Source organism: Dasypus novemcinctus, chromosome 3 (genome assembly GCF_030445035.2).
Source record: "Dasypus novemcinctus isolate mDasNov1 chromosome 3, mDasNov1.1.hap2, whole genome shotgun sequence".
Lineage (NCBI taxonomy): Eukaryota > Metazoa > Chordata > Mammalia > Cingulata > Dasypodidae > Dasypus > Dasypus novemcinctus.
The window spans coordinates 16620306-16639294 of NC_080675.1; the positions used below are offsets into that span (position 1 = coordinate 16620306).

The 18989-nt window shown below is 37.8% G+C and overlaps 1 protein-coding gene across 3 annotated transcripts in view; it reads left to right on the plus strand.

Moving 5' to 3' along the window:
- Positions 1–18989, plus strand: part of RPS6KA5 (ribosomal protein S6 kinase A5) — a 213215-nt gene that overhangs the window by 163734 nt on the left and 30492 nt on the right. For all 3 annotated transcript variants that reach the window (XM_071213725.1, XM_058292425.2, XM_058292426.2), the window contains 3 exons: positions 14548–14698; positions 16926–17087; positions 18788–18913. In XM_071213725.1, coding sequence (XP_071069826.1) covers positions 14548–14698; positions 16926–17087; positions 18788–18913 — 439 coding nt within the window. The remainder of the gene's footprint in view (positions 1–14547; positions 14699–16925; positions 17088–18787; positions 18914–18989) is intronic.

The following is an 18989-nucleotide window of genomic DNA, read 5'->3' on the forward strand; positions in this document are numbered from 1 at the left end:
AGTGAATATCGTATTTTTTGTGCTCTGGAGCCCTTAGCACATTGTCTTACTCCTAGTAAGTACATTATATGTTGAGAAGTTTATTTGATGAGGATATAGATAACTTTTTTCCACTATTTTCTAATGTAATTTCTTTGTGACTTTTAGCGTGAAGAAACTGGTGATATTTTTCAACTCATGAATGTAGACTCAATGGAAACAAATGCCATAAAACCACCCTGTTATAGGTTCTCATAACATTGATCTAAAACTGTTATCATAATTGCAGTTTTAATTTTCTTTTGTAATTATTGATTAGTGCCTGTCTGTCCCTCCAGGTTGTAAGCTCTGTGAGAGCAAGGGCACATGTCTGGTTGTGATCCTTAGCACTGTATTCCCAGCTCCTAGTACAGCATTCATTACTATGTGGAATTCAATAAGTATTTGTGGAATGAAATGAGTTACTGAACAAATAAGCAGTGATAAAACATTATATTAATTACTGGTTAATGTGTCGTGCCCTGTTTTTATTTGAATTTTTTTAAGTTTTAGAATAGATTTGATATTAAATATTAAAAATGGGGACTTCCACCTCCCAACCAAGATGGAGTAACAGGGACTGGATTTACCTTCCTGCCTGAAACAATTTAAAAAATGAATAAAATATGTGAAACAACAGTTTTGAAGACATCGGACATCTGACAGTAAAGGACAGTAATCACAGAGAGACAGAAAATAGACTAGATGAGCCCTATAATTGCTCTAGCTCACTGCCTTGGGAGATGTCCAGGCACAGGGAGGGGAAACTCAGGCAGAGTTGAGGAGATGGGAGCCTAGGGCCTGGGAAGACCAAGGCAGCTAGAGTTTGCAGGGTAGAGGATCAGAGAGGAAAAAAGCGGCACCAGAGAGAGAGATCTGGAGATTTGAAGAAGTTACAAATCCCATGCATGTGAGGAAACTACTCAATATAGTTAAGATGTCAGTTCTCCCCAAATTGATCAGTGGATTCAATGAACGCCCAAACACAATCTCAATAGGCTTTCGTTTTTGTAGAAATTGGCAATACAGGTTTCAAATTATTATAGAAATGCAAATGACACAGAATAGCCAAACAACTTTGAAAAAGTAAAACAAAGTTGACTTCAAGACTTATTTAAAGTTCAGTAATTAAGACAGTATGGTATCAGCATCAAGATAGACAGATGATCAATGGGTCCTCATATATATATATATATATATATATATATATATATATATTTGCACTTTATTTTTTATTTTGGAATTTTATTTTGTCAAAATTTGGCATATGAAAAGACTTTATATATTTTTTAATGTAATATTTTTACAAAATCAATAAAAAAAAAGATAGATGATCAGTGGAACAGAAAAAAGAGTACAGAAATAGAACTACTCATTTATAGGCAAATGATTTTCAACAGGTACAAAGGCAGAACTCAAGGAATTGATAGACATAAATTTAAAACCTAAATTTATAAAGGTTCTATAAGAAGATACAAAGGAAAATATTTGTGACTTTGAATTAGGCAAAGTTTCCTTAGATACGACAGCAAAAGCAAAATCCATAAAAGAAGACATTGATAAGTTGGACTTCATCAAAATTAAATTTCTGCTCTTTGTAAGACACCATTAACAGAATGAAAAGACAAAGCAAAGACTGATAAAAAATTGTAAATCATAGCTCTGATAAAATATTTGTATCCAGAATATATAAAAACTATCAAAATTCAAGAAAACAAACAGCCCAGTTTTTTGAAATGAGCAAAATATTTGAAAGATACTTCACCAAGAAGATCTACAGATGGCAAATAAGCACATGAAAAATTGCTCAACAGTAATGCAAATTAAAACCGTGACACAATACTACTTCATACTCACTAGAATGACTGAAAATAAAGAGACTCACCATACCAAGTGTTGACAAGGATGTGGAGGAACTGGAGCTCTCATTCACTGCTGAGGGGAAATGTAAAGAGGTGCAACCAATTTGGAAAACAGACACTTTCTGAACATGTTAATTTTCACTTACCATATGATTCATACATTCCATTCCAAGATATTTACCAAGAGAAAGGAAAGCATCTATCCCTTCAAAAAGCTGTGCACAAATATTCGTTGCACCTTTATAATAGCAAAACACCAGCTATAACCCAAATGTCTAGCAACAAGTGAATGGTTAAATAAATCATGGTTTATCCATACAAATGGAATGCTACTTAGCAAAGGTATAATCTTTTGACACATACAACAACATGGATGAATCTCAAGATGCTGAGTGAAAGAAGCCAGAAAAGTTAGAGTGCATGCTGCATGATTCCAATTCTAGAAAATGCAAACTAGTTCACTGTGACAGAAAGCATATCAGTGGTTGCTTATGAGCAGAGATGGTGGGAGGGAAGAAGGGACATGAGAATAACTTTGTTATTTGTTTTAACAATTGTATCAGAGATGTATACATATGTTAAAACTTACCAAAGTGTACATTTTATATATGAACAGTTTACTGTATGTCAGTTGTACGTCAATAAAACTGTTAAAAATTTTTAAATGTACCTTTCCTAGGACAGGCTAGGAAGGAAGTGATTTCTTGGTATTCCAGATTATTCAAGATCAAATAAGTGATTAGGAATATATCTTTAAAATTATTGTGAATTAAAATCATGCCTGTTACGAACGATTCTAAATACAGTTTTGCATATCTTAAATGGTTTTTTGACAGTTTGAAAATGCCTGAGAATTACAGGAAACCTTGGTATAGTCTTGAGAACTTAGGTCCTGTTGGCAGAGTCCTGTCTTTTGTGGTGACAGGTACAAATTGTGGCCTTAATCTGACAACGTTGGATACTGGCTCCTCTGACTAATTATTCTCTTTCTGATTCCACATACAATCTTCTTTCTATACTTTGCCTTTCCCCCATAAGTCTAAATAGAGAGAGAGAGTATGTTGCTTCTGGTGATGGCAAGAATATTCTGGACCAAGTGATGTTAAATTGCTTTTATTGCCTTTAGATCAATCAACAGACATTGTGGTTTAAGAAAGAGAAAGAGAACCTGAATCAGATTGTATAAAATCTTAAAAGCTAGAGCAAATAGATTTTTCAAGAATTTAAGTAGGATTCTTTTCCCTTTAAGCAATTAATTATCCACTTTGTCATGTTCCTAATAATTTTGCTTAAAGCTTGATATTAATCTATGATTCCATGTTTGTGACTAAAATTTACAAACTCTAATAACTAAATTATCCTATTTTACCTTTCCTTTCAAAATAATCATTCTAATTATCTTTTCCAGTGTAAAATCTTTCATAGTCTAGTCTTCTTAAATTATGCATCATTCAGAAAAACATATCATTTTCTTGTCCCCAAATGTCCTGATTAGCCAAGGCTTTCTCTCATCAGTGAATTCTTCTACTCCTTAATTATTATGCTCCTCCCTGATCTCTGCTTAGTTTTTATCTTTTTTAATTTTCCATGTTGAAACATATCATCCAACTTATATGTTTGCCTACAGGTGGCATAAAATCAGAATAAAATTTGTTCTGGTTTATCCAACTTCAAAATATGATAAAACTTAGAATGAGAAGAAAACTTAGAGTCCAGCTTTCTCCCCAACGTAAGAGTCCCTTCATCAGCGTGGCTGTCTGCTACCTATTTGCATGCCATCCGTGTGTGGATGGCACTGTTGCAGGTGTTTGTGTAGAAGCCCATTCTGTATTCAAGCAATTTTAGTTACAGAGGTTTTCCTCCCCTGAGAGGAGTTGAAAGTAGCTTTCTGTAATCTCTGCATATTAGTCCTGGTCCTGTCCTCTACAGAACACAGAAAAATTCTGTTATGTCTTTTCATACACTGTTTCAGATATTTGAAGAATCATTTTATCTAGGACAAACCTTTCTTTTTCCATTAACCATTCATATGACATTATTTCCAGATTCCTCAAATCACAGTACTATTTTGGATAAATACCAAATTGTCAACATCATAGATTGGAATTATGACTTTTTATCTCTTCTGTGAATCTGTTTCTTATTTTTACTTCATGTGTGTAGTGTATGTTTTTCATGCTTGTGTATGTTCCACTAGCTTTCATTGTCATCCTGTGTAGAGCCTCTTATTTTATGGTGTGTGTTTCTGCTACCTGGGAAGATATATCCCCAGTCACCAGAATTCCCATCAGTTCTTCTGCTTGCCCATCCAGGAAGGAGCCCTTCCCTTGCCTGGGGTTTCTCTCCATAAACCATGAAAACTGAATATATCCTCGCCTGGGAATCAGGACATAGAGGGCTATTTGCAGCTCTTCTAGCAACTCTGACAGGATTGTTGCTTTGCCTCACTTTCTGTGTCTTTGAAAGGCAGAAAATATTTGCCGAGAAATATTGATTTGTTATTTCATTATCCATCAATAAAATGTGCTTTATTAATTATTAATTAATTTGTTTCATTGTATTATATAAATCCAGGTCTAAGTATTTTCAAAATGATGACATTAAACAAAGCTCTAGTTAGTACACTTTAGGTCAAATCAGGTCCCAAGGGCCAAGTCCATTCTGCTGATTGTTTTGTAAGGCTCACAAGTTAGTAGTGGTTTTAGATTTTTAAGTAGTTAAAAGAAAATCCAAATAAGAATATTTCATGATGAAAAAATTTTGTGAAATTCAAATTCTGTGTCCATAATAAAGTTTTATTGAAACACAGCCACACTCATCCATTTATTTACATATTGTCTAAAAAGACAGCTTTCATGCTACAACAGGAACCTTGAATAGGTGCCACAAAGACTTGCATAGCCTGTCTGGCCCCATATTAGTTATCCATTGCTGTGTAACACATTACCTCAAAACCTATTGGCTTAAAGTAACATACATTTAATTATCTCATAGTTTCTATGATTGAGTAATCTGGTTACAGTTTAGCTAGGTTCTTTACTTCAAGGTCCCTCACACAGGCAGCAGTCAAGGTGTTGGATCGGTTGTAATTATCTCAGAGCTGTACTGGGAAAGGATCTGCCTCCGAGCTTACAGCATTGTTGGCAGGATTCAGTTCTTTGCGGGTTGTTGGCCAGAGATTGCCCTCAGTTCCTTGTCATGCGGTTCTCTCCCATATGGCAGCTAGCTTCATCAAAGCATGCAAGCTGAGAAGGCAATGGAGAGAGTCTATGAAATTGGAAGTCAATGTTTTATAACCTAATCATGGAAATGACATCCCATCATTTTTACTATATATAATATTGGTTATAACCAAGTCTCTAGAACCAGCCCACACTTAAGGGGAGGGGATAACAAAAGGGCACAAATATACAAGGAGGCAGGAATCACTGGGAGCTCTCTTAGTTTTCTAGAGCTGATATCACAAATACCACACAGTGGGTTCACTTAAAAAAATTTGGTTCATTGTTTTGATACTAGAAGAAGTCCAAAATCAAGATATTGGCAATGCTTGCTTTCTCCCCCAAATCTGTAGCATTCTGATGATGTTTGCCAGCAGTCCTTGGGGTTCCTTGGCTTGTAGTTGTGTTCCCCATCACACGGTAATGTTCACTCCTTTCGGACTATGACTCTGGGTCCTCTTTATAAGACCTCCAGTAATCCAGAGGAACACCCGTCCTGATTCATTTGGGCCACACCTTAATTTAAAATAACATCTTCAAGAGCGCCTATATACAATGGACTCATACCTCCAGGAATGCAAATTAAGATCGAGAACATGTTTTTCCTGAGGTACATAATTCAGTCTGCCACAGAAGCCATCTTTTTTTTTTTAAGATTTATTTTATTTATTTATTTCTCTCCCCTTTCCCCTCCCCTCCACCCCCCCCCCCCCCCAATTCTCTGCTCTCTGTGTCCATTCACTGTGTGTTCTTCTGTGTCCACTTTTATTCTTGTCAGCGGCACCTGGAATCTGTGTCTCTTTTTGTTGCATAATCTTGCTGCGTCAGCTCTCCGTGTGTGCAGTACCACTCCTGGGCAGGCTGTACTTTTTCCATTCCTTGCGCATGGGGCTCCCCTATGCAGGGGACACCCCTGCGTGGCACGGCACTCCTTGTGTGCATCAGCACTGTGCATGGGCCAACTCACCACATGGGTCAGGAGGTTTGAACCCTGGACCTCCCATGTGGTAGGCAGATGCTCTATCCGTTGAGCCATATCTGCTTCTTAACAGGGACTATCTTAGAAGTCTGCCTGTGGGCCCTTTACAAAGAACATTATCCACTCCTGGGTTAGGTAATTAATTGTTTTCCAAAAGAGTGCTTCCCTTGAGGTAATTATTTCAATACATTGATCTATCTTGTATCACTTTCTGTAGTCTTAGAAATACAAATTCAAGACAGTAGTATTCAGTTGCATTCTATTCATATTGATTCGTCAGTCAACTCGAATTAGCTCATTTGTATTTGTATTTTTTTTTCATTTTCTGTTTACACTTGTCTTGCTTTTGGAGTTATGTATAGAATAATTACAAGTGTCATTATTTCTTACCCTGTTTTAGGAAGAGATCACATTTTCCCCCTTTGGCTTTCTTATTCTTCTTATGGCTTTATGATAATATTCTTTATCAGCATATATCATAAAACTTTCTTGATTTGCTGTTCAGCATCTATGTTTCCTTGGATTTTTTACTTTTTACTAATTATCAAAAATCTATTGTTTGTCTTAATAACTATTCGTCTACATGTTTTTCTGTCTGGCACAATTGCAGCAATTTTAGAATAGAACACAGTTCTAAGAATGCAAGGAGAAGAACTGGGTGAAGATGACCCTTCCTCTTTGCACTCACATTCCTTAGCTTTCATCATCTTTTTGATCTTTTCACTCTTACGTCATTTTCATGATAGATAGGGGTAGGGGTGAATCATCCTGAGATATTAATTTGCTTGTGAGCTACTCCCTGGGTGCCCTGAATAAAACCTATGGATAATCTTTCCTGTGGAGAAAGTCCATCAGAATCACAGTCAACCTGGTTATCAGTTCTTGTGCTTGGACCTTGTCCTTCATTGCTGTACCTGAAGACCTGACCTTCTGTTGTTCCCAGGTTATATAGGTACTTTACTGCCACCTCTCCACTATTCCCATCACCCAGATGTTTAAAAGATCAGCCTCCTACAGATAAAAAAGGATTGTGGAGGGAAGAAGGTGACATTCCCTATTCACAGTTCTGTCCTTGATTTTGGTCTGTGGAGGATCCTAGTGTCCATGATGAGCTCTTGATTCTCCGTGGCCTCCCTGAAAGGCCAGTAATGTTTGCCCTTGCTTTTTTGTCTCTGGCCCTTTTCCACTTAGCAATCTTTTTGAAATTTCCGTCATTCCACCTGGCTCTTGGATCTGTATACTTTCATAGTTTTATTGTCACTTGCAGCCACTTAACTTCAAGGACCTCTCAAGGTCTGGGTTCTCTACCCTCTCCCATCCCTACCATCACTCAAATATTTGATAATTGGTTACATATAGAAGTAGAGCCTTCAAGTGCATTTTCTGGACCACAGAAAACAGTATAGAGAGGAAAAGGGGCAAGAATGTGGTCTGCCAATTAAAGCCATAATATAACAATGCTCCCAGCTTTAGCCTAAACTGTGGCCACCTCTGAGATTAAGAGATTAAGGCATGACTGGTAAACCACTGGAGTAGCCCCTCCGTGATAAAATGATTTTATCTGAGGGAGAGGAGCCCAGGCAGACCATCCCACTTTACCAAGCCATTAAGAGAGGAAGGGCAATTCTTAGTAGTATATATCATTTTTAGGGAGAATATACTCAAAGTTCAAAAGAAAGTGGCGAAAAAGGTGTTTTTGCCAAAAATCTTTGCAACCTTTTGCAGTTTGCTATGGTTATAAATTCCAAAAATAGATATTGGATTGTGTTTGTAATCTGGTCTGTATCTGGGCATGATTAAGTTATGATTAGGACTTTAATTGGGCTGTGTCATTAGGGTGTTCAGTCCCCACCCCTTGGTGAATGGGGACTCACAGATAAAAGGCATGGCAAAGGACAGAGTGGAGGGTTTTTGATGTTGGAGTTGGATGCTGAAGCCTTAAGCTGGAGCCCCGGGAAGTAAGCTCACAGAGGAAAGAGAAGCCAGCCCCAGGAAGAGAGGAACCCTGAGCCCAGGAAGAAGCAAGGCCCTAGAAGGGAGGAAGCCAGGCAGCTTGAATCTTTGCCGCTGTCGGCAGCCATCTTGCTCCAACACGTGAAAATAGACTTTGGTAAGGGAAGTAACTCATACTTTTTGGCCAGGTAGCTGTAAGCTTCTACCCCAAATAAATACCCTTTATAAAAGCCAACGAATTCTGGTATCTTGCATCAGCACCCCTTTGGCTGGCTAATACAAAACCATACATCTTTGATTTCCATAAAACCTGATAGGGAACAGAGGCTTTCTCTATTTGGCACCAGAAGCAGCAGCAGGAAGGGGTTTGGCTCAAGTGGTTTCCCAAGTAGTGGTGGGAGAAGACCTCATTAGCATGCTGGGTGGAAGAGGGAAATGAGATGCTTTTTGTTTAAGTGAAGAAGAGAATTTATGATCTCACATAAGACATGCCTTGGAGATGCCAATGAATGGAGTTAACAAATTCCACAAAAGCAGGTAAAGGCACCAGCCAAAGAATCTCATTTTATTATTCTTAGTGTCCCAGCTGGTAGGGAAACACAGGTTGGGTAGACCAAGGAAGAACTCAGAAACACCCAAAGGGAAATGAAAGCATGGGACAGACTCTGTCGGCCACTCTCGTGACTTCAAGAAGGCACCCTCTGCAGTAATACTGTGTGCCGGGTTCTGCACTCAGCCACCCACGGTCTGTCCTTTAATCCTTTCAGCCCACTCTGGCAGATGGTCCTAGAGTATACTATTTTACAGGTGAAGGAATGAGGCTCACTTGTCTAACCTAGAGCTACTGTAAGATGGAACTGGGGTCAAATACAGACTGGAAAGCTATTTCACACTTGCTTATGAATAACACTTGTTTGCGTGCTGTTGTTTTCTAATCAGGCAGATGCTTATTTCAGATGAAGGATTGGGAAGCACTGACCCATGGAATAATTTTCATTCCTTGGCGGAGTATTTGTGGAGTAATTTTTAGAGAATGGGAAAATCCCCACAGGGCACATAAGGGGGCCTGCCCAGAGGAGGTTCAGGACTTCCTTCTCTGCTTGCCACTCCGTGCTGCTGGCATCGAATCTGTGATCTTTGTAGTTGAAGTTAATTTTATTTTTCATATTCTAAAAAATATTCATATTATAGTTTAAAACATATAGGCACATCTCACCCTATAGCTCGCCCACACATATGTCTGGGGTTGTGTACTTTTTTCTTTTCTTGTTTCTTAATAAACTCTACCCCCTTACCTAAAACAAAACAAACAACAACAAAAACATACATAAGATGCAAATCGTCATATTAACATCCAGAAACAAACTGTTCATATTTTTATATATTTCATTTTAGTCTTTTTCACCTGCATAATGTTGTGCTCATACTAGAAATATAATTTTATATTTTGCAGTTTTTGCCTAAATTTGTATCATAAGCATTCTCTAATCACAGACCCTTTCTAAACATAGTTTTGTAATGGCTATAGAATATACCACTGAGTACACCGTAATATGCTTAGCTATTCCCCAAATGTTGGACAAAAATTTAGAGTAAGCTAAGTTTACAGATAGCTCTTGCTAACCCAGGCAGGCATAAACTGTAAGTAATTCCATAATCCTGGGATCACATTAGAATCAGGAAGTGAAAATCAACAACATTAAGTCACAAAAATAGGAAAGATTATGAACCTGAAGGTAATAATAGAGGATCAAATAGAAATAACAAGCAGCGTCATGAGAATGCACACCGTCTATAAAAATATAAATGTTATTTGTGCACATTGTTCTGAAATTGTGAGGAAGAAACATCCTGAGTGAGCAAGGTATGGTAACTAGAAAACAATTAGACATTTATTTATGCAGTAAATATTTGTTGAGTACTTGCTTTGTGCTAAACTTTGTTCTAGGGCCTGAGAATAGAGCACCGAACAAAATAGAATCCCTGTTCCAATGGAGCTTACATTTTAGTTGGGAAGATAAATAATAGACAAATAAATGTATAATGTGCTGTAAATGCCATGAAGAAAAATAAAACAAGGTAAGGATGGTGGCAGCTGCTATGTTTGACAGATTGGTTAGGAAGGCTTCTCTGATAAGGTGATCACTTAGCAAAGACCTTGAAGTGAACAAGTGCTCATTGCCCATTATTATTAATATTGCTAAAGGTCATTCATATTTTCTTCATTGAGATGGTTCTTTATTGTTGTATTTTAATGAATATACAAAACACATGTTCAAAGTCTCTAGGTTTACTTTTTCCCCCAGAACTACATGCTGAAGCTTTCAATCAGGGGAGCATATGTGGCTCAAGCAGTTGAGTGCCTTCTTCTCATACAGGAGGTACTAGGTTTGGTCCTAAAAACAACCAACCAACCAAAAAACAACCACGAGCAAACAAATGAAAAAGAATACTTGGGAGCCAGTGTGGCTCAGTGGTTGAACACTAGCTTCCTGCATACGAGGTCCTGGGTTCAATCCCTTCCCTCAAAAAAAAAAAAAAAGACTTCAGGTATGTAGAAAAGTTGCTTTGGGCAGGCACCTTTATTACTCACCACCTAGGTTCTACCTTGACTATTTTACCATCCTTGCTTATGCATATCTATCCACTGTCCATCCCTCTCTCCATCATAGGTTTAATTTTAATCTTGATGTCCTTACCCTAAGGTAAATTCTTAAACTGATCAGTTGTGAATTTCTTTTACCTCAGGGATTTTCTGAAACCTAAGTTTTTATATATGCCAGAGTGTTTTTCAAGTAGTCTTTTCTGTTCACTTGATTTGGCTGTTGATTTATTTTGCTAGCACCTCAATTTTACTGTATTGTTTTATAATACATTTAATATGCAGTTAGGCAGATCCCTCTCTAATTATCTTATTTTTGGAAAATTTCTTGGCTCTGTTGTTATATGCTTATTTTTGCAGTTAAATATTAAAATCCTCTTTGTTGTAAAACATCTTGCTGGAATTTTAATACATATATATGTTTCTTGCTGTTTTGAAAAGGCTCTTTCTTTATCTGTAAAACAGGGATAGTACCAGCAGCCTTTTGGTAGGATTGTTGTATGGATTAAATGACAACATGCACATGAAGAAGTGTTTGATGTAGTATATCATCCCAGAGCCTGTTCTGACTTTACAGAGGACTCTACCGTTGATTTGGGTCCTACCCAACTGCAGTTGATTTCTGGAGTTTCCCAGATCCATTTTGAAGAAAAGAAAAAGAACTTTTGGGTTATTACCAGTTCAGAAATAAGTATACTGGAATTGGTGAAGTGGAGCAACACCAGAGAAATGTCTCCCTGCCGCTGTTGCTATAGCAGCTGTAACGATGAGAAGCCCACGGGAATCCTCCCCCCTCACCCCATTCTGCACAGCCAGTTATGGTCTTGAGTTCAGGTTGACATCCACACTCACAGGTCAAACAGCTATGCTCTGGTACCAGTTTTTCTTAACTCTTTGGAAGGATATGAGACAGGAAACAGTATACCAGCATGACAGTATCAAACACATCTTCATCAGAGGAGAAGTCCTTCCAGAGCTTGGGTGCAGTCCACCCCAGCACCAGGAAGCCTCCGCCCAGGAACTGTATCTTGTAACCGCCCCTGAGCACAGCTTCCAAGCCCCCACAGGGGACACCTTTGGTTCTAAGTGATAACACAAGGGAACCAAAGCCTGCCTTCTCCAAAAGTCTGTTAATAGTCCTGGGCATGAAAACCCTCCAGGCCTGCCCCCAGGCCTTTCCGTCCAGGTGCCGTTCACCTGCCATAACCTGGCACAGCTGACATTTCACCTTTATCTTAACACAGTATTTCAAGGTAGCAGGATAAGAAAAAGGCATATCCGAGATCATTTTCCAGTGGAGAAGTTGTTTAAGCCTTCTGTAAGCATTTTCTCCTTACCACCCCACCCCCAGTTTCTGGTCCTCTTCCTGGTATTGCAGTTCGCTTAACAAGAAGTGGCTTCAGAACCTTTCTGTTCTGCTAAGGAAGCCCTGTGTACCCCATTTACAGGGCCAGTGAGAGCCTAAGTGGTGTTCCCTCAGTGAGTCTCCTCTGGCCTTGCTTGGCTCCCACTTTCGCTTTCGAGTGGGGCTGGCTTCATCTGCTGAGGGATACTCCTGTTTGTTTTCTGGCTATTGGATTTTTCACTCAGGAAAGGGAAGGGTTTGGGACTATGACTAGTTTGCCACGCTCTCCATCAGCACTGTTTTCAGCAGAAATTCCTTCAGATTTCCACTGTAAATTCAATTGCTTCTTGATCTGGTCCTTTGCCCCATCCAAGTCTGAAACTAGTTTCTGCCCGTGGCCCAGGTTGCACACTGACACTGTTGTTGGCCCAGAACAACCTCCCCCGGATTGTCCGTGGGCTCCTCCTCCTCCTGGTCTTGGCATCTCGATGAAACCAGCCCTGCTCTCAGGTGCTCCCTCCTGTTGTGGATGAACCCACCATGGTCGACATTTCTCCTTCGTATGTCTTCACAGGACGGACGGTTCCTCGATGGCAAAAAGAGCGTGTGCCTGGCACAGAGTAGATGTCCAGTAAGCGATGACTGACTTAGAGGTTTAAGAAGTAACGGGTAGTGCAGAGTCCCTGCCCTAGGTTTATGTCAGCAAAGGTGCATTCGTCTATGCTCCAATTCTTACACAAAGAATTCTTGTCTGCAAAATTAAAGATGGAGAAACTGGGGAAAATTATGTTTCTATTCCCATGAGAAACAGAACTCCCTGATTCTCTCTCAGATATGCCTGTGCCTGATCTGAGGAGTGGATTCTCTCTACTATTACTGAAAACCTTGACCAGCAGTGAGCAGGAATACTAAAAAGTCAGAAGTAAAAGAGGGTGCTCTTCTTTCCCTGTTCTACCAGCATTTTCTTGGGTCCCACAGTGGAGTGCTAGAAGTAGAATTATCTTTTTGTTTTAGGTTTGTTTGTTTGTTTATAATTTCTCTTCCCTTCCCCCCACCCCCACCCCTATTGTCTGCTCTCTGTGTCCTTTGCTGTGTGTTCTTCTGTGTCCGCTTGTATTCTTGTCAGTGGTACCCGGAATCTGTGACTTGCCTTTTTTGTTGCATCATCTTGCTGTGTCAGCTCTCCGTGTGTGCGGCACCATTCCTGGGCAGATTGCACTTTTTTCGCGCTGGGCGGCTCTCCTTGAGGGGCACACTCCTTGCGTGTGGGGCTCCCCGACGCAGAGGACACCCCTGCGTGGCACAGCACTCCTTGTGCACATCAGCACTGCGCATGGGCCAGCTCATCACACAGGTCAGGAGGCCCTGGGTTTGAACCTTGGACCTCCCATGTGGTAGGCGGACACCCTATCCGTTGGGCCAAATCCGCTTCCCTAGAATTATCTTTTAAATTAACAAAACTGATAGTAGTTTAATAATAACATAAAATTCTACTATTGTTTCACTGATTCTCACTGGCTACTTGAAACAGTTTCTGTGCCTATTTTCTTTGTGGCTGTCTTAGAATGAGGGTCTAGAGTAGTTAGTAGCTAACACTTAACCAACCATTTGCTGTTGCCAGGTGCTGGTCTGAGCACGTTACATGTTAACTCATTTAGTCATCATAATATCCATTTTACAGTTGAGGAAACAGAGGTACAGTGAGTTTGTTAACTGTCTAAAGGTCACAAGGCAGGGTCAGAATTTGAACTCAGGCTTTAAAGTTTTTACTGTTTCCACATTTTCCTTTACACATTTAATATTTGGGGTTTTTTCCCCATAACAATTAATATTTTGACATACGTAGAGGATCTCTTTATAAAACTAAATAAATAAATGCTTATTTCCATGTAAATACCATGTTATGCTTCTTAATTTCAGTCATTCCCTTTCATTAATTTTTTGTATTAAATTATTAATCTGGCTTTTAAGAGTGGGAGAAGTATATTTGGTTTGGATTGATTTACTCTGTGAACCTAGAATGAGTTCAAATATCTCATCAAGAAACTTGATTATCTTAATTTTTTATTTTCCATAATATATAGTAGTCTTTACTCCATCTCTGAGGCCACCTGCCTCATAGGGCTCACCTATATTTTTCATAGTAGCAAATAGCAAAGCAGATGCTTTCACCCCATGAAGAGCCCCCAGTTTTAGTGTCCGTTTTCAGATATCAAGAACTGAGCCATGTCCAAGTGATTCTGACACGTCCTACCTTACTTCCATCTGAGTTCCCACCAGCCTTGTATGTTTCCTTCTCTTTTTTTTTTTTTTTCCCAATTAAATATTTGGGATGGTAGCCTCCTGTTAGGACTAATTTATACTGAAAACTGATCCAATACTTTCTATTCCTTCTTATTTATGGTTCAGAAATTTGATTTCATGGTATCTTATTTGAAACATTTTTATCTCCATTTTTCACATGTGGTTCAATTTCACAGTGTGTTTCTCTATACTTGTTTTTGCTAAAAATGCCAATATAACTTCATCCTCTGGTTGTTTTAATAGCAAGCTTTATCTGCCTACAGGAGAATATTAAAAAGTGAGCCTCCTTATCCTCAAGAAATGAGTGCTTTAGCCAAAGACCTAATTCAGCGTCTTTTGATGAAAGATCCCAAGAAAAGACTGGGATGTGGTCCACGTGATGCAGATGAAATCAAAGAACATCTCTTCTTTCAGGTGAAACTTGCTGAACAGATGGTTTCATATCTCCTGCTTTTTTCAGAGTGCTTAGCATTCTCAGGGAAATGAGTGAGCACTCCTTGTTGGGGTCGTTTTCTCCTTATTTTCACATATAATTGCATTTTTTTTTAATGCCAGCGACCCTTTAAGAAGAACCAGAATTCTATTTGTAAAGACCTAAATGGTTCTTCTCCCTAAATGGATTAGGGGTGGAAAAGATCATATAACATTCAGTTTTCCACATACTACTTGCTTAGAGTTTCTCGGTATTGGTTTACATTTATGATCTTGAGAAACTTCTGCTTTTAGAATTTTTACTCTTTCAGTTCATGAGCTATGACTGTCACTGTATTTCACCTTTTAAATGGTGATTTCATCTCTTCTTTTCCCAAGAGAAATACTAGACAATTCAAAATCTACATATATCTCAGTTACTGTCTATACCCTATGGAGAGTTATTTGTTTATTTTCTTTTTACTTGTGACAGTGCTTTCTTATTCTGAAAAAGCCCTATGAGACCATTCCATCGGGCACCAACACAATTGCTCCATTTTGTTTGCTCAGTTTAGTCAAAAAAAAAAAAAAAACTTAAAAAAAAAAGTTAAATTGAGTGAGTTGGCCAGTTATTTCAGTTCAAATGGTCAAACCTGTGATACCACAACCTTGATTTCTAAAACCCTGAGCTTATGGCTTCTGTACAATTCTGTCTTATCAATGAGCATGACCTAAATGTTTGTGATCTAAAGAGACCATCTACATTTTATTTTTCACTTTGAAAATTAAATCTTTACATTATTATCACCAAAATAAATAAAAATAGGGCGGGGGGAGAGGTGGAATGGGGGGGTGGGGTTGAATGGGACCTCATATATATATTTTTAATGTAATATTATTACAAAGTCAATTAAAAAAATAAAGTCTTAAATGGGAAGTTAAAAAATAATAAATAAATAAATAAAAATAGCATACTAAAACAGAGGAAAAACTCTAGTTGAATAAACTCTCATGTTATTTGGTTTTTTAAGCATAAAAAACAAATATTAATTTAGAGTAGGAATTATCTCTTTGTACCACTCTACTAAAAAAAATGGCAAATTTATTCCAGTTTCTCAGCATAGTTCAAATAGAGATGAATGAACTAAATGATTTCTAAAACCTATTCTAGCTGAAAAATTTGCAGATCTGTAATTTAATGACTTTATCGCCATTGTATTTACAAGGGGGCATAATAAAAACATTTTATGTAAGTGAATTTCATTAGCCAAGAATTACAGGTTTTCACATTTTACCATCTCTGAAATCACCACATATTTTATGATGGACAGCACCTTACTAGTCTAATTGATAATGCTTTTTTCTTTCTTAGTAGTACATAATGGTGTATCTCACTACAAAGATAATATGTTAGATTCAAAGAAATGTGATAATAGGATATCTATAGGATTCAATTCAGTTAGGTATTACTTGAGGTTGTTTTTAGTGACTGGCAGGAACATAAAGAAAACAGAACAATGGGTTAGATTTGAGTGATATGGAACGTAGCAGTTAATCAAACAGTAAATGCCTGACATGGGTGGAGCAAGGGGGCTTGGTTACTCCATGGGAAAGGTAAGGGGCAATGTTTAAAGTGCTTGAATACAGTTCAATGAGAAAAGAGCAATTACATCAGTGTGATAGTTGGTATCATTTAAAGGCATAGACCATAAGCAAATGCATGATTTATAGTGAGTTTATTTTTTAAAATTGTCCAGATGACCAGTAGGCAAGGCAAGTATAGGAGAAGAGCTAAGAAAGGCTGCCTCTAGAAAATAGGTAGTTCCTATAGAGTTAGTATTTATATTCAGAGTGTTTTAAAGCCCTGTATGGCTTTTTTTTTTTTTTTTTTCCCTTAATAAACCTGTCTCCAGAGGTTCAGAACAAAACCAATTTTCCTTTTATCCCTAAGGGTAAACTAAGGTGTCTTGATGCCCCCTACAGGACACCTGAAGATTCCACAGTGATGTAAACCTTTCAGACACAGACTTGGCTAGAGCCTGCAAGCCTCAGCCTAAAGTGTGTTCTTGCTTGGAAAAAAATCTTAATCATTGATTTGAAATATGTGTCCTTATTTTTAGCCTCTCTCCTTTTTAATTAATTAAAATCCTAATCTATATTTGTTATTCTTGAGAAGTATATTTCGATTTTGCTGATTTCTACTTTGTCCCAATTTTCTTGTCTGCTTTAGAAAATAAATTGGGATGATTTAGCTGCCAAAAAAGTGCCTGCACCTTTTAAGCCAGTCATCCGAGATGAATTAGATGTGAGTAACTTTGCGGAAGAGTTCACAGAAATGGATCCTACCTATTCTCCTGCAGCCCTGCCCCAGAGCTGTGAGAGGCTGTTTCAGGTAATCTCCCAGAGTATACATTCTTACATTGGTCATAGACACTGCAAAGGAAAAGATTAATTTTCCCAAATTAAAACAGGTTTTTTGGAAGCTTAAAAATAAAAAACTTCTCTAATCTCTTAAGAATTATTAAGTGCAAAGATAATTGCAAATTGTTAACTTGTTGTAGAGAAATCAGGTGTGCGCAGTATCGAAGACCAGGACACAAGAGTACCAAGAAGGAAGTTGGTTTATTTTGACCGGCCGGGCTCGGCGGACTCTTGTCCTAATAAAAACCGAGCCCCGAATAGAATTTTCCAGACCCTTTTATACAGAGGATATAGGATTAGGGAGACTAACAGTGATGGTATGCAAACAGACCTTTGGTTAGGTTCTTCAATGTTTGATCTTAGTATCAGATAGGTTATTTCCTTCAGGTGAGTTACATATTCTCCACATCCAAGCCAGCTTGGATTAGCCTATCTCCCACATCTCGTCTGGGGGCAACCCTGAATACACATTCAGTCTCACATCCTATCTGAACATTCAAAGACTGTAGGGCCTATATTACTTATATGGCCATTTTGGGGACTAGGTACACTTGGAAACAATTTTGAATTTATGCACAGGCTATATCAAACTGAAGCTTATAGTTTGCTAAACAACTGATACTGTTCATATGTTTATTTTTGACATAAACATTAATATTATACTTGAAGTTTTATTTTTGTTCAGACTTTTTTGTAGAAAATTAACTACTACTTTACTTTTATTCATATAAAATGTTCTTTGGTCAATAAACAGTGTTATCTGATTCTTTATCTTCAATGAATAATCTCAACTGCTTTCTAACTATTAAAAAAAGATTTAGGAAGGATTTCATATTTAGAAAATGATATTTATCAGACTTAAGATGAAATAGTCATAGCTCCACTGCTTTGACTCCTCTAACTATATCTTTAGAAGGTTTAATCAGGCCATCTAGACTGTCTCTTTTGCTCATTCTGTATCACCAACGTCTAGTACAGAGCCATAGTAGGTATTAAATGTTTGCTAAATGAACTAGTGAATGTTCTAGCTTGACCTGATTAATTGTCCACCATTTTACCATTTTTGGTTCGCTCATCATTCTGCAATTGGATTTTACTTCTTTTCCAAAACTCAATTTTAAATTTAATTATTCTGAAGTAATGAATCAAATAATTGCTGAATTAGAAACTAACTCTAATGAAACTTGCTATTTTTCTAGTTTGAAAACTAGTAGCACTTGGATCACTTTAATTCCTTAATGATACCTTTTTTGAGAAGTTAGCTCTGTTTTTAGGCAAACATTTATCAGCAGCGCTAATGAATTATAGCTTGGAGTCAGATTTTGGAAGTAAAATGGGAAGGAAGTATTTTTCTGCCTTTTAATATTGAATTGGTTTAATTCCACCAGAAGATGGCATTATCTCCTTCTGAAAAGCGTTTTTCTATTGATTCAAATGACCCTGCATTATGAGTAGCAAATAAAATAAAATTAGATTTATCTCAATAAATAGTTGTTTTTCATTCATTTTTTTCTTGATTAAGAAAAAAAATCATCAGAATTTAGTCTACTAAACTGGAAGGTCTCAAGTTTTTATTTTCTACCCTTCCTCCTTCCCTCCTTCCCCTCCCGCCCCTTTCTTTCTTTGGTTCGTTAGTTCCTTCATTCTTTCATTCTTTGGGGTTTTTTTTAGGGCTATTCCTTTGTTGCGCCTTCTATTCTGTTCAAGCGTAACGCAGCCGTCATAGATCCTCTTCAGTTTCACATGGGAGTTGAACGTCCTGGAGTTACAAATGTAGCCAGGAGCGCAATGATGAAGGTATGTAGATATGTGGTTACTTAAATGACATATTTGTAGTTTCCATGAGTGTTTAAACGCCATCACTAATTAACAT